General features: G+C 36.7%; 1 protein-coding gene across 2 annotated transcripts in view; it reads right to left on the bottom strand.

The window, feature by feature from the left end:
- Positions 1-25,476, bottom strand: part of LOC103053686 (glypican-5) — a 403,447-nt gene that overhangs the window by 259,478 nt on the left and 118,493 nt on the right. For both annotated transcript variants that reach the window (XM_088131929.1, XM_088131930.1), the window contains exon 3: positions 23,943-24,637. In XM_088131929.1, coding sequence (XP_087988055.1) covers positions 23,943-24,637 — 695 coding nt within the window. The remainder of the gene's footprint in view (positions 1-23,942; positions 24,638-25,476) is intronic.

Raw genomic sequence — 25,476 nt, 5'->3', positions numbered from 1 at the left:
CTGGGGATTTACCTGGATGGGATTGCACTATCCCAAACATGACCTAGTGCACATTTGGGGATTACATCTTTGCTTCTCAAGCTGCACTGCTTACCAGTTTGCTTCTGGGTCTAATTCAAGGTGCTGAATTTGACCTTTAAAGCCCTACATGGCATGGGATCAGGTTATTTGTGGGACTGCCTGTCCCCAGTGACATCTACCCATCCTATCATGTTTGGCAGGAGAGGGATGTTGTGGGTCCCATCTGCTAGGGAGTTTCGTCTGGTGGGTCCTAGGAGGAAAGCCTTTCCTGCCATAGTCCCCACCCTGTGGAACATCATTCCCCCCAAGATAAGGCTGGCCCCAACCCTGTTGACTTTCTGGAAGATCCTCAAAATATGGTTTGGTCAACAAGCTTAGGGATCCCATGGTAGAGTGGAGCCTATTGTTGTTTTTATAATAATTTTATTTAGCATTACAGTTAAACAGATAAAAAGTAATACAAACTACAAAAAATAAAAGGATTAAAAAATAGAAAATGCAGAAAAAGAGAAAAGAAAGAAAAAATAAGAATATAGCAAAGAAGAAGAAAAGAAATATACAAAGAAGTTACTTCCCCTTTTGTCACAACAAGTATAAACAATTTTAACAACTTATCACCTTCTGTTAAAGTACAACAAATGATCTCTTCATCCCATATCTCCTTATCTATAAACATATCCTTAAAACCTTGTCATTCAGTCCTGGTCAGCAAAAGTCCACTAAGTGTTACCAGATAAAACATATCTATTTTAGCCTTGATCAAAAAAACCCACTTTATATTCCTTCCTTTTATTTTTAACAATCTTAATCTTTAATCCCTTTAAATAATGTCCTGGAGCTTGTTTTCATTTCATTTTTTCTTTGTTGCTTCTCACAAAATCCTTCAGAAGGATTTTGTGGTCTCTTTTGTAAATCCTATATAAGAAAGGTATCCAAGTCACTCTTGCCATTTGTATATCTCTTTTAATTATTAAAACATCAGGAAACAGATTCATCTGTATATCCAGTGTAAGATATTTTTCGATATCATTCTTGTAGCATATCATTTTTAAATCCACTTTCAGATCAGTCTCAGTCTTATCCAGTAAAACCTATTCCTCTTCCTTATCATCTGAACACAGTCTATCTATAATGGCAGATGCTTGTAAAATTAACTTCTGGGTCCATTGTTCAAAAATATCCTTCAATACATCTAATGTTAAAACATTTTGCTCCATTCTCTGTTAGTAAGTCAAATTTAGGTGTTCTTCTCCTTTAATTGTAATGTTTAGTTCCTTCTGGTTCCCTCTAGTGTCCAACTTTCAAATTCCCATCTTATTCATGTTTTCTTTTAAGAATTCAACATAGCAGCATTTTCCCACGGGAAGGATTCTTATAATTAATTTCAAAATCTTATTTCAAATCCATCTAGACTCTTAATCAGTTTATAACTTTCCACAATCACCTTTTTAATCACCTTTTTGCTGTTTAATACAAGAAAGATTTTCTTTATATCCTTAAACTTATCTTTCAAACTTCTTTTGCTAAGGATTAAAGGAAACTCATTCAGTGCATATTATAAAACTTGTTGATTCAAAGGTTCTTAATAGTTGAAAAGCAGTTAAGAAGTAATTTCCAAAAGTGATTAAGAAATGAGGCCCGACAGAACTTTGGGTCCATAATATATCAAATCAAATCTTTATTACAGTCAAAGACCAGCATAAGGAGTTTGGGGTACAGTCAATTAAAAAGCATAGAAAATACAACAGAATCTAAAAAAACAATAATCATAATTATAAAATGCTAAAAGTTATAAAACAGAAAGTATATATCTAAAAGGAAACTAAAAGGAAGGGTAGGAGCATTAGATGGGTGTAGGGGAGCCTAAAGGTTAGTATACAGCAGAATTACAGAGCACTCTAGTATGATAGACTAGATGCTCATTAAGACTAGTTTATGGCACAGGTCATCATCTGATGAATTTTAATTATTGCTGCGCAGAACCTGGCAACATTATATGTTGTAGCAGGGTTGATATCTGAAAACAGCAGGGAGCTGTAGAATTATAGGTTATATTGTGGCTGTGAGCTTGGTGGAAATCCCTCAACTCTCAGCCACTCAACTCTTGAGCCAACTGCAGAAACCTCAGTTCCTGCAGTTTACTCATGAGGAGCAGCTGTCCAGAGTACAAGTGGGCAATCTCACAATCTCTCCTTTTTCTGGAGAGATTTCTTCGGCCAGAATTCACCTTCTGGCTACCGATCTTTCCGCAATGCTGTCTCTGCTCCTTCAGAGACATCTAGTTCTCCATAAATCCACACGAGAAGTACCAGTAGAGTGGAGCTTGATGGATGGTTATGTGATTGTAAACTGATGCACTCGCTGTATGCTGGCCACCATTTTGTTTTTTACTTTGTTTTTATTTTTAATTTAAATTGTGGTTTTATTGGTTTTTATGTATTTTACTTTTATGTATTTTGTTTTATTATGTACACCACCCAGAGTCACTATGTGAGATGGACGGCTATACGTATATGATAAATAAATAAGTAAGTAAGTAAGTAAATAAAGGATGGTTCATGGGTTGACCCTGTAGCAAGCTGCCAACTGGCAACCCTGAGTTTTCTCAGACCAGGGCTGGCCGAGGTAGATAAATAGTACATGGCCAAAGAATGCAAGTGAAATATTCTAAGAATAATGTATGCTGGATTTCCATTACTTGTATATAATTTATTAAGACTATTATTTTCTCTAGTTGCCAGTGCATGATGGATTGTGGTATTTCATATGTAGCACATGAAGAGTGATGGGCTACTAATACACCTGTTGACAGCACATGGTGATTGTCTGAACTTTGTCTCCTTAAGAGGAGGAAGCTTCTCAGCCTTTTTTCCTTGGATTCTTGCCAATTCGCCAAGAGTGCTTCAAGATGCTGCTCATCCTGCTTCATCAATCTATAGCTGTATATTTGGTACAAAGCTCTACATTCTCAAAGTATTTTCCTCAATGGGACCACAGACAATACATCTTTGATCCAGGAGTTGTATTGCCCACTCCAGGCATACTTCAAAATGAAATCATGGCTCACAAATAGTTTGTTAGATTCTGAATCTAGACACTGTGATGGTGATATTACAGCACACATCAGTTATGGTTTTATTCAGAGATAGGAAAACTCATTTTAAACATTTCTTTGATCATAACGCTTGGTAGTCTTCAGCTAAATTTTATTTAGTTGTTTTGAAGATGCAAAGATATAACCTCAGGTAAGCCAATATAAGCATTATGCTACGCTGCTATCAAAGAAATAACAATGGCCTATTGATCAAATGAGAAAAAAATTGATTTCTGATTTACTAAATTTTTTAAAGTACATGAAAAGTACATTAGAGTACTTTTAAGAATAGGACTCTATCTTATGCATGAACTGTTGTTATAACTTGCAAGTACATACAGTGAAGACAGATGACAGTTTGCAATATTGTGGAGTGATAAGACTTAACATCAGAAGGAGTTTGGTAGCACCTTTTCAGATGAAAAAATATTAAAAAGTATAACCTTTAATCAACTACAGATCACTTTATCAGATGCACAGAGTGGGCAAACTGATATAGGGTTTAAATTGAGGTGGAAAACAAGGTGAAGATGCAGGTTACATGTGAGACAGATTGCAACTACCTCACCAATTAACCAATGTAATGTGATAAAATCCCATTGTGCTTCTTGAAACTTTCTGAGGTAGCCTGAAACCTTTTGATGCATGTGAATTCAGCTATGTTCAACTGTGCTGGTGAAGTTTATTTGTTCCAGAACAGCTGCTTTGAAATCTGTAATGGATGTCCTGGAAGGTTAAAATGCTCAGTTATAACTTTGTCCTTGTTCTGAGTCCTGGTGTTAATCTTATGTCTATTAATTCTTTGCACAAAGTCTGGCCTGTTTGTCCTAAGCAGAATCCAGAGAATTATTTGCTGGCAAATGATGGCATATATCTGTGGTGGTAAAAGGTACCTCCCCCATACACATGTAAACTGCATTGGCTACCAAATCTATGAGATGCCCCCCTCCCATACATATGAACTCCTTAAAGTGCCCTTGTAGGGGAACGTTTGCAGCAAGCTGAATTGACCCTGAGTGGTGACAGGGAGAAGACTCAGTCAGGAACCTGTGGCCCAGTAAACCAAATTATTTCTATTCACTGGTATCTATCATATCTCAGAGATTGCATGGCTAGCATGCTGACCTAGTAGGAAGGGATAAATGATAATGTCACACGGATGGGTTTATCTGAAGTATTCTGACGTCATGATTCCACTGTGTCTGCCTTTTTCTTTGTTTAGCCTTTGCCTTTCTTTTCCTTGTAATGTAGTGGGCCAAAGGTACTGTATATAAGCTCTGGTTCTGCTTTTGCTCATGGCTGCTCAGCAAAGGGTCAAAGCTTTGCTGCGGATCCAGTATATACTATATTACTGATTGCATGCAAATACAATTATGTTGTATCTTCAAAGTTATTTGGTTGCTTTAGGTGAGCCAGGTTTGGGCCATAACATATCATATTAGGGGAAGACTGTGTAAAGATGCCTCTAATTTTTTGTGTGAAGTTGTTGGGGCCTAGGATGGTGCTGTTGTGAATGTGAGGGCAAAGTTGGATTTGTTACAGGGGGCTGGTTAGCATCATTTTCCTGTTGTTTCTGGTTGCCTGTGATTTGGGTGTATGTAAGTATGGGCCTGTCACCCAGTGCCTGAGAAAATACAGTGTCAGTGTTCAGTATGGCTTGTAGCTTAGTAATAATCAATTACTGTGCAATATAACTTGTAATAACAAGTGGTGTTCTGTTGGACTGTTTCTATGGTCTACCTTTTAATAGGTGCTCCCTGGGAATCACTTAGATTCGCTCCCAGTTGGATGCTAGCCTTGGTACGAGTCTCATGGAGATGCCTGGGGTACAGTCTTGCTCTGTTATCTGGGAGGAGTTTGAAACTGTTGGGCTTGAGGAAGTGTATAGGATCCTCATGACTATGAGCTCAGCCACCTGTTTATTATATCCATATTCGTCCTGGTTGTCAAAGGCCTCCCGGGTGGTGGTGTGTGGTTGGGGTTTGGCAGTAGTTAATTCTTCTTTGAGATGAGAGAGGAGGTTGTTCCTTCGCTCCTAAGGAGGCACTGGTTCACTTCCTCCTCAATAAACCATTGCTAGAACTGTATTAGACAATATTTATCCAGTATCCAAACTTCCCTTTTTATGGAAGGTTGTTGACAAGGTGGTTGTGCAACGGGATTCATTCAGAGGATCCTGGATGAAGCAGATTATCTGGACCCCTTTCAGTCAGATTTCAAACCTGAACATGGGACTGAAACATTAGTTGTGCTTTTGGATGACCTCTGACATGAGCTGGATTGGGTAGTGCATCTATTCTTGCTCTTTTTGACTTCTTGGAGGCCTTCCTCCTGAACCAGCTCCAGAGATTGGGGGTGGGTGGCACCGTATTGTGCTGGTTCTTTGCCTTCCTCCAGGGTTGGTTCCAGTTGGTGCTGATCACGAATGAGAGGTCCTGCCCTCAGCCCATATTTTGTGGGGTCCTGGAGGGTTTGGTACTCTCTCTGCTCCTGTTACGCATCTATGAAGCTGCTGGGTGAGGTTATCCATCGCCATGGGCTGAGGTACCATCAATATGCTGATGATACCCAGCTGTATATCTCTGTCCCTGGTGAATTAAGTGATGCTTTCTGTCTCGGTGTCTGGAGGCTGTGGCAGTTTGGATGGGGAACAACAGGCTTCAGCTCAACCCTAGCAAGACTCAGTGACTTTGGGTTCCAGGAAATTACCATCTATGATGCTAGATAGGGTATCAAAGATAGTCAAACAGAGTCTGCAACTTGGGGGTCCTTATGGACTCACAACTCTTGCTTTATGAGCAGGTGGCAGTCATGGTTACAATGCCTTTGCTGAACTTTGGGTTAGGTGCCAGTTGCCCCATTCCTGGACTGGGAAGCTCTACTCTCAGTCACTCATGCCCTGGTCACTTCCCAAATGGATTATTGTAACATGTTCTACATGAAGCTGCCCTTGAACAGCAACTAAAAGCTGCAGCTGGTGCAAAATGTGGCAGCGCAAGTAGTTATATGCAATCCTTGATCAGTGCACATTATACCTCTGTTCCGTGAGCTGCACTGGTTACCAGTTTGCTTCCTGGTTCAATTCAATGTGCTACTATTGACACATAAAGCCCTATGTGGCATGGTGCCAGGTTATTTGAGGGACCGCTTCTCCCCTGTTACATCTACCCATCCCATCAGGTTTGGCAGAAGAGGCATGCTCCAGATCCCTTCTTGTAATAGAATGTGAGAATGACCTTGGAAGACAGGGGGAAGAGATGCTGCCTATGGAATGATCTGATAAAAAGGGGAGGAGTCCCCAACTGAGTAACAGACAGAGAAAAACTTAGAAAGGACCTGCCCTAACTGATCAGGTGGTAAATAGGGACGGCGGGAGAGTTGTATTTTCAGACTTGCAAGATTCTGTTAATGTAGCCTATCAATAAAGTAGAAGTAGGTCATCTGGTTGTGTTTTCTGACTGGTTTACCTGGGAGGGCTGTATCGTCTGGTGGGACCCAGGAGGAAAGCCTGTCAGCTACAGCACCCAGCCTTTGGAGCATCATCCCTCTGAGGTTAGACTGGCCCTGACCCTGCTGGCCTTTCAGAAGCTCTGAAAACATGGCTTTGCCATTGTAGCTGGGGTCTGGTAGAGATATAGAGCCTACAAGATGATTGTACTGCTTGTAATGTATGGATTGTACTTTCCTGTGGATTATGTTTTATGGTTTTAATTGTTTTTAATTGGCTTTTAATAGTTCTATTTGTTTTGGTTGTTTATTTGCATTTGTTTATTGTTTTCTTTTATTTAATTGTGAGCTGCCCAGAGTCACATATGTGAGATGGGCAGCTATATATTGAATAAATACATAAATAAATCTGGCTTTATTGATTTGTCTATTGATCTTACTTGGTGAGTAATTCAGTCTCCTGAATGCTTGACTTAATTCTATCAGTTGAGCATCTCTGTCAAGTAAGTCAAAACAAATGCAGTTGTAGCAGAGAGCCTGGCTATAGTTAATAGATTTGGTGAAGTATTCTGGGTGGACGTTAGAAGAATGTAGGTATGGATGGAGATCTATAGGCTTATTGCATAATGTAGTGTTTATGTGTCCATTGTGTATTTTTACCATGACATCAAAGAATTTGACTTGTTCTATAGATAGGTTGAGGCTAAGGTTAATGGTGGGTAGAAGTTGTGAAGCTTGATGTAACTTGATGAGGGATTCTTTTACATGGGTCCAAATGATGAAAATATCATCAATGAAACTCAAGTAAAAGAGGGGCTTTAGGGGGTAAGAGTTGAGGAAGTATTGCTTTAGGTCAGCCATGAAGATGTTGGCATATTGTGGAGCCATGCACGTGCCCATAGCTGTGTCACTGATTTGCAAGCATACTGTATATTATTGCTAAAGGTAAAGTAGTTATGAATGAGTACAAAGTCATACATTCTGGAGGCAAGCTGTTCTGCACTGACATCAGTGATGATGTTCCTGATGGCTTTTAAGTCCATATTTATGGGGGATGTTAATGCATAGTGTCTCAACATCCATGGTAGCTAAAACTGTGTTGTTAAGGAGATTGCCAATGGATTTCAGTCTTCTTAGGAAGTCTGTGGTGTAGCTTATGTAGCTTGGAGTGCTGGTGGGATAAAGTCTAAATACAAAGTCCATGCAACCTGATATTCCAGCTGCCATGGGACCAGCCCAGATTGCCTGGTTTATGTATTTTCAGAAGTGGTAGAAGATGCCTGGTTGGGGCTCCTGTGATGTTTTCATGTAGATACAACCTTACATGTCCTTAGGAAATTCTTCCATCAGATTGTGTAATTCTTTCCTTACGTTGCTACAGAATCTGAGGATAGAAATTGGTAGAATGTATTGTTGGAGAGTTGCTTCTTAGTCTCCTTGATATAATCCATCATGTTCATAATGACAACTTCTCCTCCTTTATCAGCTTGTTTGATTATGATGTTATTGCTGTTAAGCCCTTGGATGGCATCTTGTTCTGCCCTACAAAGGTTGTTGCATAAGGGGAGATTTATTATTGATAATTGTGGCTTGAGCTTGTGTAAAAGATGCTGATTAGATGGTTTAAATGTTTCTTGGACATATATATATAGTATATAGCATATTTTTGGCTGTAGTCTGTACAGTATGTACACTGCAGAGGGTTCTTTATTTGCAATCCTTTAGGAATGATGTCATGTGGTTAGCTCACTTGCGCAGATGCATTTGGTTAGCTCACTTGATCAGATGCATGGAGTGGCTAAACTGATGTAATATTTACCCTCATCCCAAATTAAATTCTACATCAGTTTAGCCTCTTCATGCATCTGATGAAATGAGCTGTAGTTCATGGACATTTATGCTTTTTAATAAAATGCATTAGTCTGAAAAGGTGCTAACAGAATCCTTCTGATTTATAGTTACCATAGAGTAACATATAAAATGTTTATAAAGCTTAACCCGCTCTTCCAACCTCTGAACCTCCAGCCTGAACAGTCCACTCCCTCCAAGTAAGTGCCTCCAAAACAAAAACATCCACAAATACATTGCACACATACAGCACACAATCAATCACAAGGACAGCCCAACAGCTCCCTCTCTCTCCGCCATCTTAACCAAAAGTTGATGTTGATGATAATGACAATATTTAAAAAATATGTTATAATTTTTCTACCTTATATTACTGTAATACATGTTACTACTTCCATGGATCTTATTTAATTCTAACAGAATCTAAGCAAAATATTACTTGCATGGGACACCTCTGATATAGCTTGGCATACTGTATGACAGGCTAGTAATTTAAAATTATCAATAATACATTGCAATCAACCAACCAACCAACCAACCAATCAATTTCAAGAAGCTGAATGAATCATTTTTATTTTGTACTTTTGATCAAGACAGTTTTTGGGGCTTGGCTTTCATTTTCACAAAGTTATCATATTCCCACCGTTGGAAGGTACAATTTGTTTTCTGTTCGTGTTATTTAGCACAGCCAAGATGAGGTGAAATATACTACATCTTGACTGTTATAAAAGTTTATTGAAATCTTGTGGGAAACAGAGGGCTATCTTGGGTGAAAGTGGAGACCATGATTATCAAGAAACACTTATCTAGAGAAATCTAGTCTTTCAAGGAATGGATAAAGAGGAGAAAAAATAAATGTGCATGTGCCTAGTCTCACAGTCATCCAAAGGTTTGCACATAGCCTAAGATTACAAGACTATATACAGTTGACTGTGTACACAGATCTGGGAATATCACCCTCTTTCCAATCTCATGGATAGAACTTATATGTACATAGTTAAGTGTGTACATTTAATTTGTATACTCAAGGCTCTGTTCAGATCTTCAGATACCTTCTCCAGATAATAAGTCAGATATTGGAATGCTTTGGTTTCTGTAGTTGCCCATTCCAGGACAAACAGTGATGATGTCCACGTCCATCTCTCAGATGTATACCCCAACTTATTGTGTTTAACTACTGTAATTCATCAGATATTGTACCAAAGTACAATTCAAATTGTTTTAAAAATATTTGATAATTAGCTTTCTTAAACATCATTTCTTTATTTAGAGTGAAAAAAGGAGATTAAGGGAGTGAAACATGCAAACGTGCATGTAAATATGTCATGAACTGGAAATAGATAGATTCGCCCATCTTGAGACAAATAAGAGTTTAATCTGTTTCTTCCCCTCATTGTGCTCACTGAATATATGTATATGTATATGTATATGTATATGTATATGTATATGTATATGTATATGTATATGTATATGTATATAAAAGGCTGCTACATATATTCAACTAACATTCAATAATCCAAAATCTGAAGAAGTGCACATGTTTTCCGCAGCATTGGCTGTGCCACATGTAGTCTGGATCCCTGCCCTCCCCGGCGGTTAAAGCCTCCAGGGAGATGACAGAGACCAGGGTCAGAATGATGGTAAATGCAGCCTTGAGTGAAGGGATACTGCCATCCTCCCTGAAGTAGGTAATAGTGTGTCTCCTCCTCAAGAAGTTGAACTCGGGTGTCTTCCTGGACTCACAGCTCCTGCCTGAGGAACAAGTGGCAGCTGTGACCAGGAGGGCCTTCACACAGCTTCACCTGGTATACTAGTTATGACCCCTCCTGAAATGGGAGGCTTTGCTCATAGTCATGCAGGCCTTAGTCAGCTCCTGATTGGATTATTGTAATTCACTCTATATGGGACTACATGGGACCAGAATATAGCAGCTCAAATAGCTAACGGGCACTTTTCATTGTTCTCAAATAACACTGCTGCTGCACTGGATACCAGTCAGCTTCCAATTGAAATTCATAGTGTTGGTTATCTTCTTTAAAGTCTTTCATAGATTAGGGCTTGGATATCTGCAGGACTACCTTCTCCCAATAATAACTGCTCACCTAATAAGATCAAGTAGGATGGGCTCCCTCCACATCCCTTTGCTAAAAGAATGCCATCTTCAGAGGCCATGGAAGCAGGCCTTCTCTATATTTGTCCCTCTCCTGTGGAACAGCCTCCTCCCAGATCTTCCCTTTGGACTTTTAGGAAATTTGTTAAGACCTGGCTACTTAAACCTGGCCTGGAGTCTGCATGCTCACGTTTCTTCCCTCGAGCTACAAAAGTGGGTAATGTGCCTTGCTGATTGCTTTATTCCCAGCTAGCTGATTTTATTTTTATGTTACGTGATGTTTTCTTTTGCCAGTTCTGGTTGGAATGGCCAATAAGCCCTGAAAATAAAATAACATATAAAATAAAATAGGTTTGTTTCATACTCAAAACAGCAGTTTTACACTAGGAATGGGGTGTTTTGACCTCAAGGGATGGCATTCCAAATTTGAGGCATTCACTTTCAAAGTATTTCTCACAGTTCTACTGTATAACTTTCGTGAAACTGGATATGTCACTTAGAATTAATGCTCCTTATTCAATAGTTGATGCTTTATAAACAGGAAAAAATGCTGAGCTAAAACTTTGGCTCAGTAAATGATTGTGTGATGTATGTGTTTATACACATACACAAAAAGAAAAAGATTTTAAAAATAGGACAAAACACACAAAAAGCATTATATTACATACAATTCAGCCTAACATATTAGTATTATCAGTCCTTCCATTATGTCAATAGAGAGCCAACTTGTAAACTGAAAGTGAACACATATTGTTAATCCAAGATTATAAATTTGGCCTAATTTTATCTTTACAATGAACAGTTCAAGCTTTAGAAATTCATATTTCTTTATTTAGTGATAAATTCCACATTGTTATGCATAATTCAAAATTATGTTCACATCCTTAAACTGTAAAAATATTTGTATCACCGTATTAATAATCTTATAGGGATCAATCCCAAACAGAACATTAATGTGTCCATGGTCTCGCTCCTTGGTGGGGTTAATGATTTGGGTTGTTTCTCAGCTGCCTGTATTTTTAATTTTTATAATGTATTTTTAATTTTTATATTTTTTGGAATTTTTATTTTATTTTAATTTGGTTCACTGCCCAGAGTCATTCATAGAGATGGGCGGCCATATCAGTTGGATAAATAAATAAATAAATAATAGAACAAGTCCATAGGATATGAGTTAGTGTCCCCACATCTCTTTTACAGTTTTAACATAATGAAGTTAACAATACCTTTTAAAATATTTTCTGAGTTCAATAAACATGAAAAACAATCTTTTGCTGAATTTGTTTGTTTGTTTGTTTGTCATATTTGTATAGCCACCCATCTCACAAAAAAGTGACTCTGGGTGGCATACAACACTCAGTTAAAAAGAAAACCAATAAATACATATAAAACAGTCATTATTAAAGCCATAAAAACTATAAAAATTAATTAACTAAATTAATATAGAACATCTGTAGCTCAGGGTAGAACTGTTGGGTTCTTAGTATTCTCCGAGCTTGGTTATTTTCCTGCAGACATTTCACTGCCTGGCTAGGTAATATCAGTGCCTGGGAGAGTGAAGTTTGCTCGTTGTTGATACAGAGTAGCTTGCCTTTCCAGTGTTGGAGTGTGGTTTATACCTACGTAGAAAACCCAACAATCGGGATTTGAGATAAAAGGGGAAAGCCAAATAATGACTTTGAGAAAAGCAAAATTTACTGAAATCTCTGAAAAGGAACGTCATTGTTCTAAAGACAACTTAAGTAAATTTACAAGATGATTTCACAAAAAAATTATAATAGGATCTCTAGGAATGATTCCCTTCCATGCTATATAAAGCATGGACAAATGCTTCTTGGTGCCATATCTTTGGACCTATGGCAGGAGAGGAATAAAGGGCCAAAGGCAAAATCTTATCATAGTTGGGCTGAGCTGTATGTTTGTATTATGTTAGGATCACAGGACCGTGGTCCATGTTCACAGGCAGAACTTTCTTCAGAGAATGAAATAAGGGTTCATCTGACAATGACAGGTTTAATTATCTACATTTATTTATCACAATTATTTATATGCTAATTGAACAAGCCCCTAGGTAATTTACAATAGCTACATTAAAAAAATCTGTAAAATGCATAAATATTAAAATCAGTAAGCACTTTTTAAAAACATGTCATATTGTAGATATGTTTATGTTTCACTGAAGACATTAATCGCAGAGTGTTGTTTTTTTTATGTTGAACTAAAGACCCTTGAGTCTGGAGTAGTTTTTTCTGTTGTTTACTTTACTGAAACTTCCAGAAGAACTAACTTTCTTCTAAGAATTCTGCAAGAATTACTGTTTGGATTATTGCAATGCACTTTGCACAGGATTGAAGATCACTCAGAAGCTACAGCTGGTCCAGAAATGCCTCTAGAAACCTCCTTTTCTGGAAAGCAAAGGCTAAATATGACACTTCATTTTAATGAAGGAAAATGAGTGCCTTGTGATGGTGCAGATCAACCTCAGTTGCATGGGCAATGGAAAAATGGAGCAGCTTGGCATAGCTGTTTTAAGCAGAGAAGTTTTCCTGAGATATCTATCAGCCTCCCTATGGGTCAGTGCACAGCTACAACAAGACTGACAAAAGAGAGGAACAAGACAAACTGTTGCTCGGTAGTGGTAGGAAAGGGAGGAAGCTGGGCGCATTTGGAGCAAGAGGGTCTTAACTAGTTTAGAGGAGGGTAACGTTGGTATTTGTCAATGGTTTTTGGCACACAGAGAGAAAACAATGGGGGAGAGAATCAGGAAGGCAGACAAAAGAAGAATGAGGCAGGAAAGGCAAAAGATCTGCAGACAGAGAAGGAGAGAGATGGATAGGAAGGATCTCTTGCTGGACAGCACTGCCCCTAATAGCTTCTAGCCACCTCCATGTGAGGGCAGCTGCTCTACTGCTGTACAAGGCCTGGTAAAAGTAATGCTGTGGGGGCAGCAGTTTTGGAAATGAACTTTTTTCCTCACAACTCAAAGGCTGGAGAAAAGCACATCAATAGGTATGTGAGAAAGAGTCCTGTTGTGACATAATCAAATATGTTAATCTTCCCAATAAAGCCAGCCATCTTGTGGTGCTCTTTTTTCCTTTTTGTTTACTCACTGCAATTGGTTCAGCATTATTGTTTGCCCTTTCTTCCCATTCAGAGGTAAGGCAAAGCTTGAGAGGCTTTTTTATGACCACACAACTTCACAATTTCTACTGATCCAACAAAAAGAGGCAACAGTAGGTTTTTCTCCTGCTTGCCTTACTGAAGCTTCTAGAAGAACTAACTTGAATGAGTCTGCAAGAATTACAACATACTGTATACAGGAGCCCAAGGTAATCGAGCAACATAACAAGCTTACAAGCCTATTCAGTAATCAGTAATAACCACGCCTAGTATGCTATACAGACCACAGATAAATCATTTTTTAAAAAATAAGATGCAGATGGAGTGTGATGAACCAGAAGTCCACCATCCACATTGGTACACAACCATTTTTTCAAGCTGAAGTTAAAGTACCTGCTTTGATTCAAAAGACAGAAAAGTTTAAGGATTGACATACAGAGAAATAGCCTGTTTATCTGTACCCAATTATAATCCATTAGATTAGTCAAGGAGACCCTCCTAATGATATTTTTCAGAGCTACTGACCAAACCTTGCAGATTCCAAAGCCAGATTTTTAATTTTATTGTGATCTGATTGCATTTTATTTTTTATAAACTTTAGAGTGCATGCATTTACAAACTAAATACCACAGGAATCTCCAATTTGGTAGCTAGACAAAGAATGAGAGGGAGTCAAGCTGACTTCCCACTTAAAATTTTAAAAATGCCTTTATGCTTATGTAAACATATTCAGGCTGAACTTGCATAAAAACAAATAATATCTTTAGGATGGTCAGGAAAACTCACATGCCAAGTTGATTGTGAAATAAGCAACCCTAAAAATGAACTGCTACTTGTACTCCAGAACTTTCTACATTCAATTTTGCTTTTCACATTCAGAAGTTTTACAACCAACTCTTTCCAAAGTTGAAGAATTTTTATATATCCACTGGGAATACAGCAGCTAGATTGCTGAGGTTGATGACATAGTTATGTCAGCCACAAGGAATTCTGGGAATACAGCTGTAAAGAAATGCAACTGAAAACCTTTCTGAGAACATTCATATGAGTGGGTGGAAGAACTTAAGACTCCATTAAAACAAAAGTAATACTCTCTCTCTATAAACTTGCTTATACAGGATTTAAGTATGGAAACAAACTGTGTTGTCACTTGGAGTCCCTGGTTTGTGACTATCTGCAAGATGGAAGAACTTGTCTTTGTGACGGTCAACAACAACAACAAAAAATATTTACAGCTCTAAATTTAGTCAGAAATAAAACAAAAGAAATCCAGACAATAACAAAAAAGCTTCTATGGCCAGATAAATACTGCTGTGTAGAAAAGTTTATCATTCAAAACTCCATGACAGATCCTACCAATACCAAACCTATTTATTCTTCTCCTTTAGTGCTTTTAATGTGTTAATAAACTTAAAATTCTGATTATTCTACGTTGTAGCTCTGTAACAACATCATTAGGATAGATGAAAGAAAATTGTGACTTGTTATTCCGGTGGCTCAATGATTCAGCAAGGGAGGCAGGACCCTGTTTCTGTATTTACAGCTAAACGTTCTATTCCATGAAGAATTACATTCTTCCTTTTTTTTCAAGGATTAGAAAAATTAAAGTTTGCTTTTTGCGTTTAGTTAAAATGATTACTAACCTATTTCAAAACCTTTGAGAAAGGGCGACCAATTAATATCAGAAAGGACAGGGGGGAGGAATTAAGAACTCAGTTAAATTCTACCAGGCTTCACATTCAGAATGTAACTCCAAAGAGAAAACAAAAGCAAAAGACTCAAAAAATGATGGTCAGGGGTCAACAAGTTAAGTCAACCTATCTGGCATTATGGTGCACATGAGGTTTCTTCCAGTATGACACACAATTAGATTCCAGCAGATGAAAGAGAAAATAATAGCAGTGTTTGCTGATGCTACAAACTGGAAAATCCATATTAGCAGAAGTAGTTGGGTAGAAGCCAGCATCACTGAGCAAATAGCATAGCATCTTATAAAGAAAAGCATCAAGCCCAAGAGTGGATAATATCTTAATGGCAATCTTTCACACAAATCCATTACACACATTCAAGTAGCCCCTTTTCATCAGTGGAAATTATTACTATCGGCTATCCATGCAGTTCAACATAAAGCAGAATCCTTTTAATTTTTTTGCCTCCAAATGGGGTGAACACTTCTATTAAATACAGTAAATGCTTTGCTTAACCTTCTCCCCCAACAGAATAAAAATAACCAACTTTCCATTTTTCACTGCCAACTATGTAATTAGCTTAAAAGAATTTTTTTCTATTAATCCATTGCTTAGCCTATATTTATTTTTAAAATGTTTACTGTTCTGAAAAAGTGAGCACTGGCTATTAATGAAAACTGCTTCAAGATTAATGAAAAGACTACTAGGGGTCTTTTATATTTTTCCATAACCACCATATTTATGCTAAATAATACCAGGTGCCCAGTGGGTTTCAAAAGTAAATTTTATGGAAGAGACACACCCATTCCTAAGACCAAAAAAAAAAAAAAAAGCAAGCCAAAGAGTACTTATTAAAGAAAATATGTATTTAATTTAACCCAGAGTAACTTGTGAATCAGCAGCAATATAAACTGAATAAATAAATAACATTTGTAACATATATTTTCTATTTTGATATTATAGAAAATAATATATTTAGATTGTTTTTGTATTTGAATAGAAATTTAAAAAGTATTTTTTTTTTTGAGTCAGAAGTGTACAAAACATACTTGGACTGAAAACAGGCACTTCATCTCTGAACAGTATGCATTAACACAAATTGTAGTGAGGGAAAAAATACCCAAGAAGTTCAGATACAAAACAGTTAATTGTAAGATGTCATCTGTGATCTAATGAAGGGCAAAAAATCAGAAGTTTGATAGCAATTTTCCAACCTACCCATTTTTCTTAAAAAGCATGAGGTTTTGTGAGTTTCAGCTCATTTCATCAGATCACAGGGTTAATTAAAATGAAACTGCCAATTGCAATGATGGACAGAGACCAGCAAAGCTCAGGAAATTCAAACTCCACACAACCAATTAGGAGTCAGGTTTCCCTCCCTCTCAGGTGGCTTTTTAAAACTGGAGGGGCCAGCTTCATTTTCCTTTTTTTTTTTTTTGTCTTCCATGTTGGGAAGAAATGTTCTCTTTTCCTAAACTGGCTCCTGCCACCTATGAAATACAGTCCTACCTAGAGAAGGGTTGGAGAATCACAAGGAAATAGCCACCTAGCAAAATGTGGATTGATCTGAGGGTTGTTTTGGGGTGTTGTGTGTGTGTGTGTGGGGGGGGTTGTTTTGTTTTGTTTTTGTTTTGTTTTTTGTTTCTGTTTCTGTATTTTTGGTCCTTTTTTGTTCTACCTGTACTGCTGTATTGTTTGTGTGTAGATGTGTATTCACCTCTGGAAGATTAGCTGCAAATTAAAGCCTCCAGGATTCATGGGGTTTTCCCTTTCTTTTTCTCCCATTGTCTTCAATTCTCAATTAGCAACTTAACCTTCATCTACATTACAAACAACTTGTATCTTTTTCTGACATGAGTATCTCATTCTGACAGGGAATTTAGTTTGTCATGCATCCTGGTCACTCTGCTGACTATGAAAAGGCAAGAAAGGGAAGAGAACAAGTTTCTACTCCACCCCAAGTTGATGGTGGCAGTGACCAACAAATTTCCCCCCTCTTGACTATGAGTAGATGCAACAGTAGGAATCGTGGGGGAAGCTCTTAGAGTCCAGGACTAATATACCACATCTGCAAGTGTGCTTTCCATTGTACACCTGTCTATTATTTCTTTTATTTTTTGTAACATATATCACAACAAAAGAGGAGAGAAAGCACTGAAGTGAACAAATAAGTGAGAGATGACTCTCAAGTGCCAGTGAAAAAAAGTTTTTATTGAAAACCAATGCATTTTAGAAATGCATTCCTTTCTCAAGGGTACTGTAAAGCACTAAAATGATTTACAGCATACATATAACAGTATTTCAAAAAAAAATAGGTGATTCTTCTTATGTATATTCTAACTAACTCAGTAAATGTTTAAAATAGGATAGCCTGAATGAATGTTCTATTTGTTTTGCTTAATTATCACAAACAAGAATGTTGCTGTAATAAGCCCAAAAATAATGCACTACAAAGAATATGACACTCCTAAAGTATGTTTTATATGTTTGCCTCTATTGTAAATGAAAATAGAAGTGAAAAGTTTCCTAAAGACAAAATAAAGCATGGTGGTGGTGGTGGTTTTCCTTCTGAAATATCTGTAAACCAGCCAGGTGGTGTGCTGTGTAAAACTGAATGTACTATAGCTGAGAGCAGCCTTGGGGACTTATAATGCAAAAAATATTGTGGACTACAGCAGCAAAATTCTTAGACATGTTTTAAATCAAAGGTAGGTATTAAATGTCTTCATTTAACCTTTGACAGATAAGGTTATTCTGTAGTAGAACCCATCTGATTTTTTTTTGTTTAATTTAACAGTCTGATTATTGCCCCCATACTGGTCTATGCCTAAAACTACAAATCAGAGATACTGTACCATGTTTGCCTTTTCTAAAATATGTTTCACTCCAGTGGCCCTGATTCTTGGTTTTCTTATATTGCCTAAATATTCTCCAGTTCTAATCTTAAGAGCACTAATAGTTTTCCCCACATAAACTTTAGGACAAGGGCACTGTATGGAATATACTACCTGAGTGCTGACACTCATAGTGAACCTTTGCAAGGACTGTCTCTGTCCCTCTGAAGAATTAATGAAAAAAGTTTTTTTATGGCTGCATTTGCAATAAGTGTAGTGGCTGCAAGGAAAGGAGGGGATGAACCTGTAATAAATATGTTCATTAAGCAGCAATCCCTTGTACTTAAATCATTTCTAATTCATGTCTTTGAGGTTCCTTGTCCTCTAATAGGCAAAGCAAGGGACTGACTGGACCCTGGAAGGTTCTTAAGCAACTCCCAGTATCTCTTGCGTCTTGATTGTAAGAGTTTTGTGATGTGATCAAAAGTCAAAGCGCATGTCATCCGCTCATTCTTTGTATTTTAGAGTGGCAAAAAGGTTTAGTTCTGGTTGACTCTTCCCTTTTTTGAAATTAGCCTCTACTCCTGAGCTCATTCTTTCTAAGAATCATTCTTAGCTCACTATTGTCTTTCTTAGCTCATTCATAGCTTTCTAAGCTCATTCTTTTTAAGAGTTGTGGATGAGACCTGCCATATTTAAGTAATAAATGTCTGTCCATATTTGGGGGGGGGTATTAAAGTGTTCTTCAAATTATGATTATCTTTGAATAATCTTAAATCTCAAAAACTGATCAATAATCTTAGATCTAAAAAACTTATCAATAATCTTAAATCTAAAAAACTGATCAGCATCAACATTTACATATTGGATTGCAAATTTGATGCTGACCTAATGTTTCTTTAGCTAATAACATGCCATCCCATGTTGACAACTCCTATTATCTGCTAGTAAAATTAATTTTCAAATTGGAAATAATCCTTCAATATTACAATATCTACTAAGTTAGGTAAGGAATTAGCTGGAAGATGTGTCACTATTTACAAAATCTGATCTTGTGGTATACTGGTATACAGTATAAAGAATGTGTATCAAAAGTTACCAATATGACCTTATGGCCAATAGGAAAGGAATATTTTTTTAAAAAATAAATGAATGGAATGAATGATTTTAAATAAAAAAAAACCCTACACACTGAGACAAATTTGTAAAACACAACAATTGCTAAAAACAATGTCAGCTTGGTGGAGAAAAAATATTTTCATGAATCTTAAGCAACGTATAGAAGACTAGCATTCTTATGTTGAATTTAGAATTTACATAAGAATTTCTTATGTAAGAAATTATACTAAAGGCAGCTAATAATATACTATACTGTATGTACCAAGGAATAATATATGTTTTCTTGAGCTTTTAGAAGGCAAACTGGGTTATGTATCAGATAAATGCTTTGTATAAATGTTATCCACCTATTATTTAGCTAGATAGACATCTGAAAAAAATATTCAGTTTCATATGTTTATTCTTTAAGGTCAATATTTATGACTTTTAAGTCTAGAGATTAGAATACTCAGTCTACCAAGCAGAATCCAAGGTTATTAGTTAAGCTGCCTAATCATAATGGGAGTTGTAGTCCAATGCATCTGGAGGCAGCAGATTTGGAAAGGCTGATTTGGATGTTGTAAATCTCATTTTATTTTATTTTTTTTCTTGCCTCTAAGTTTCCTGCCTCTAATAACTAGTAGTTCAGAAAGAAATATCCCATAGAAATTCAAGTGCTTTCTCAAGAGAAAGAGAATTAGCTTTATTCTTATTCTGAACCAATTTCCATGTATTATTGTTGACAATAAAGCCATGTTTCATGTAAGTACAACTGGCTAAATCGTTACACATATCCATCATTTTTATTTTGTATTGCTTTTAAAATAATAACAGAAAAAGAAAAAAAGGAACAAAACACAAAGATAATCATGATAGAAATGCATACATTGTCAAAGAAAAAAAAACACATAGCAAGTGCTTTAAAAAAAGTGAAAGAAAAGAAAAAGTATAATATATGGTTATAACGGTAAACAGTTTCAATTCAATATTAATCTAATGCATCTAATGCAAATATTGCACAAGTATAAATATATTTATTTCTAATACACTTATATAACTATCTTTTTTTTTTTTAACCTTCTGTATTTTGCATAAATAAGTCCCATATTTCATTATACTTGTCCACACAAAGTCTAAGTCTATAGGCAATCTGTTCATAGGTAGCAAGTGTAATCAGATCTTCGATCCATTGAGTGAACAGGGCCATACATTTATCTTTCCAGTACTGCAGTGTAAATCTTTTAGCTATAGTCAGATTGTTTCTCTGGCACAAAGAATCCATTTACATTGTCCAGTTGTCAAACTCCATGTACTAGGTATGTAATTCAAGAGAATATTATCCTCATATAGCTTTTGTCGCACAGTCACATTTATATAGTCCACTACTTTCTCCCAAATCTTAGTAAGTATAGGGCATTGTAAAAACATGTGTTTTAAAGAAGCATTATCCTTATTACATCTCCAACAAAATGCTGTCTTAGTCCTTTTCTATACAAACATAGTGGAGTCCAATAAATTCTAAATATTATTTTTTATTGTATAAATTGTAATTTAAGGTCCATTGACACTCTTGCTATAGAAGTTAAGAGACTCTTCCATTGTCTAGGCAATATAGGAACCTCTAACTCTTTATTCCACTCATTTCTTAGCATCTGCATATCAGATTGATTTATTGATAACAAATATCTATAAAACTAATAGTCTTTTTTTTTTTTTTAGTTTTAAAGGATTTAACAAGTTGTTCTAATATCTCAGGAGTCTCAGAAGCTGAAAATGCTGGTGGTCCAAACAATATTGCTAACAAATGTTGTAACTGTAAATATTGCCATTAGGTTACATCTGATAGATTATATTTAACTCTTTACACAGCATGTGTTAAAAATTCATCTTCATCATCTGTCAATTGGTCCAAAGTCAGTATCCCTGCTTCCATCCAATTTTTCCATATCACCATCTTTTCCCCAATTTCTAAAGTTGGGTTTCCCCATAAAGTCAATTTAGCATGGGAAAAGGGGTCAAATCTTTTTTTATTAGACATTACATTCCATAGCTTTCTGACTGACATAATTGTTTCCAGAGATACTAGAGTTCTAGTGTATTTACATCCTTACACTGTCCATCCAACCAAAGGTGCTACATATGTATATTCCAAAGTTGCCCAAATTGGAAAATTAACATCAATTGTTGGCTCCCAGTATTTAACATTTGACAATGGGTAAGCTTGATAGTATAGCTCCAGATTCAGAAAACTGAATCCTCCCTCATTCATTGGTAACTGCATTTTCTGTAGGGATATTCTCAGAATTGAAGAAACCCATAAAAATGTTCTAAACAAAGAATTTATTTTCTGAAAATATTTTCCAGATATATGAACTGGGATTCCTCTTAGAATATAAATTAATCTGGGAATAAAATGCATTTTGAGACCATCCACCTTTCCCCAAAGGGTGAGGTTTAATGACTCCCATCTATCAATATCTGAAGAAACCTCTTTATATTTACTTTTTTTTTTTAATATTTGCATGGAACCCTTGGCTTGTGCTGTTAGACAACATAGGGAGATCTACAGAAAAGTACATAATTCAGCTGAACACAAGTTGGTTTTATTTGCAGATGATATTCTTCTGTTTATTTCTAAACCTCACACTACTATTCCAGTGTTGCTGCAAATGATAGATGCCTTTAATAAAATAGCAGGGCATTCTATTAATTGGTCCAAATTGGAATTGATGCCAACAGGTGGAAATTTGGTTACCCATCCATTTAAGAAATATCAGTTCCATATTTGTACTGAATCCATTAAATATTTAGGTATGTGCATCCCAGAAGGTATAACTCAGTTAGAAATATGTAATATAAATAAAAAAACACATCCATCATTTGCTTCCAAGTACAATTCAGATGCCTTTGATGACGGAGAGTGAGACCCCTTGCTTCATTATGTTTGCTATCTTTTATCTTTATCTTTTATGCTTTATTGGTTTTATTGTAATTCTTTGTTGTGAGCTGCCCAGAGTTCTTGAAAGTCGGACAGCATACATACAAGTTTAATAAATTATTACTATTATTATTATTATTATTATTTATTGAATAGAAAACTTGTCTTTTTTGTGCTCCTATGTTATTTATTCTGTGATATATTAAAACCCACAAACTGCATGTTGAAAAGATGGATTAGAATAGTTTTATTAATTGTGTAAATATATGGTATGTTTAAGAAATATTGCACATATTCTGAATATGTCTCATTATTACTTTTTTGGCATAACTCCAGACTATAGTTTTTGGAATTTTCCTAATTAGAATTAAAAATAAAGCTCTGACAATTATTGTACACTATATTACATCCTTACAAGGAAAATAATCAAAAATGACTTATTTGAGGGAAAAGTAGCAAACAAATTTCTTAAGCCATTCCTCCTTCTAAAACTCTTCTCATTCTTGGAACAAGGGTAATAGGAGAGTTAATTATATATCACAATGAAGAAAGAAAGGAAAGGAAAGATACAAAGTTACATATGCTAAGTTATACCTATAGATGCAAATTTAGAAGTGAAATTGCAACCAAATCATCTTTAACACATTCTTCAATTAATTTGCACCCCAACGTGTAAATGAGACCAAACGTCTACTTCAATTAACTTTTCCTCAGTTAATTCTCTGGTTTGCTGCCTGAAAGGCAGAACAGGAGAGAATTCTTAAAAAAGCAAAAACTTAATTCCTAAAGCACTTACCATGGATGGTTTTACTATGTGACAAACTGATTAGACAGTTGTAGGTTTTTCGAGGGTAGAGCGATTTCATGTTTTTTAATCCAAAAGCTAGCTATTTGTTCAATACTGGCACTCTCTGCAAAGCTTCTACATAGCCTTTCAACTTTCAGATTACACTAGCTCATCCTCTCATCCTTCTCCCCCCAGTTAGCTCCAATGGCATCACTTCTGCTAATAAACACAGAGCACACTGCCCCACAAGCTTGAGTGTGTTTGTGGTTCTCTCTGCACTGAAGACAACAGAAGAAAGGAGAGAACCCTAAAGTAACAAATTGCCCAGACTGTCTAACCATTAGCAAACAGAATCTCTTGGAAAGGTTGAGTTTAAACAAACATTTAGTGCCCAGTATTGATTAATATTGGTCTCCAACAGGGATACCAACAAAAATCTTAATTAAACCTAGGCCTTAAACATAAATGACTGGCTAGTTTTTAAAAGTGCTTCGTATAGATAACTGTACTATACCTTTTAAAATAAACTGAAGAAATGGTGTAATAGCATAACGATTAAATGAGTGCTTTCTGTACATTTTGCTTCTCTTTCATCATTATGATTGCACCCTAGATTAAAACAGCCACAAAAGATAAATAAGCATGCCGGTAATTCATGCTTAATTAATTAATAGCATTATTTGCCCCTTCTTCATTTTGCTGCTTTGGTATTCTTTCCTAGGACCAACATGGTTCTAACATTTTGACTTACAAACAATACTTCTCTTTGTCTTTTAGAACAGATACATCTCCGTGAGCTTTCTATTAATCGACAGGCATGTGAGAAAGGGAAGAAATCCTGTCAACAACTAATTATTGATTGCAGTAAACAGCAATTCAGAGCCAATGCGCTCATCAAAGAACAAAAGTAGGAGCAGTGACAGAAATTTGCAGACAATTCAGGAACGCGATACTTACAGTAGCTGATAGCTGGGGTCCATTAAGTTGTGCCTGTAAAATGGCTTCATTGATTGAGTACCGAATACCCAGCAGTGCCAGTTCCAGTTCATGAGTTCCAGTCATTTCATTTGTGAGGTACTCCAGGGTGTAGATATATTCCCTCCAATGAACATCCAGCTCAGATACGCTGGCAAAACAGCCTCTCATCACATTTAGACAATACCCTTCACAGGGCCTGATGAGGGTCAGGCCTTGGCAGTGAGGACAATACTGCATTCTCACAAGGCCTCGGATACACTCTTTGGTCAAAGCAGCATGCTCAGTGGCATTCAGCACTTCAACACCCATCCCCAGGGCCTGGTTGAATGTCCTGCTTGCCCTCAGAGACTTTGCTAGCTCCGTAACAGCTTCCTTGGAATAGCGCCCAAATGGATTGATGTCTTGTCGTGTTTGTCGCAGGCATTCCATATATTCTTCTGACAAATCCGTCATGCCTGGGTTTATCAAGCGGGTATAAACCAACGGGAAGAGGCTGTCGAAGAACCGGAAAAAAGCTCTTTCCACTCTGGTCTGAGCACCCAAGAGGTAGAGAGAGAGGTCTGTAAAAAGTTCCTTTACAGGCTCAGCTGCTTCCTTTGACATGGGTCTGTAGACAGTATCAAAGAGAGAAGTGGTGTGGTTCTCAGCAAGACGAAGCAGGGACTCAAAGGCTGCTGCAGAAACACATTAAAAGTGAAGGAAAAGTCAGTGTTTCCTTAATACAGCTCAACAACTTGGACCTTAATATTAGACCAGTAGTAATTATTACTCAGTTACTTTACAAGCTAGCTAGGTATTTTCTTTCTGCTTCACAAATGGGTGCAGTTGAAAGGGGGAAGGGAGATCTCACTGCTTTTATTGGTTTTCAGGGCTGCTTTGATTACTGCTTGACACTGCATAGAGTCTCTGAATGCTGGAGAACCTGGAAAAGCCTGCCCCAATTGGGTACCTACAAGATTGCAACTCTCAGAAACAGCCAGTCATGGGTTCATTGAAGAGCTGAAGTTGCACATCTAGAGGGCCTTCAGTTGGGGAAGCTGGACTCCTCCAAAATTAAATCCATGGTGGAGCAGAAAACAAGGGCCATAGCCCAGTAGTAGAACACTGAACACTTTTGTTTTCTGTGCAAAATTCCCAGGTTCAGTAACTAGCATCTCCAATTAGGACTGGAAAGATCTACTGAAATCTTGAAGAAATGTGGTCCAATGCAAAATGAATGTACAAGGATTTCTTGTGTAAGTCAGCTTCTTTTGTGAGACATTTTGAGAGCAACTGGGAGGGTAGGGGGAGGATTAAATCAGACATAAAACTGTCTCGCATCTGACTGACCTTGACTGATATAAAAGATACATCTGGATTGAAAAGTACCATCTGAAATAATCCCCTGTTAAAGGCTATGAAATCACTTACACATTTTTAATATAAATTGTATTGAAAGAGCAAATAAAATAATAAAATATAAAATTTATAATGAAGCAACTAAAGTTTCTAAAAAGGTTAGTAAAAGAATTCA

This window comes from Python bivittatus, unplaced genomic scaffold (genome assembly GCF_059951505.1).
Source record: "Python bivittatus isolate LINGU-HERP-01145 unplaced genomic scaffold, Pbiv_v1 ctg000980_np1212, whole genome shotgun sequence".
In the NCBI taxonomy this organism is placed as follows: domain Eukaryota; kingdom Metazoa; phylum Chordata; class Lepidosauria; order Squamata; family Pythonidae; genus Python; species Python bivittatus.
Note: the sequence above shows the minus strand (reverse complement) of the source record. Positions and strands in the feature narration are given on the sequence as shown.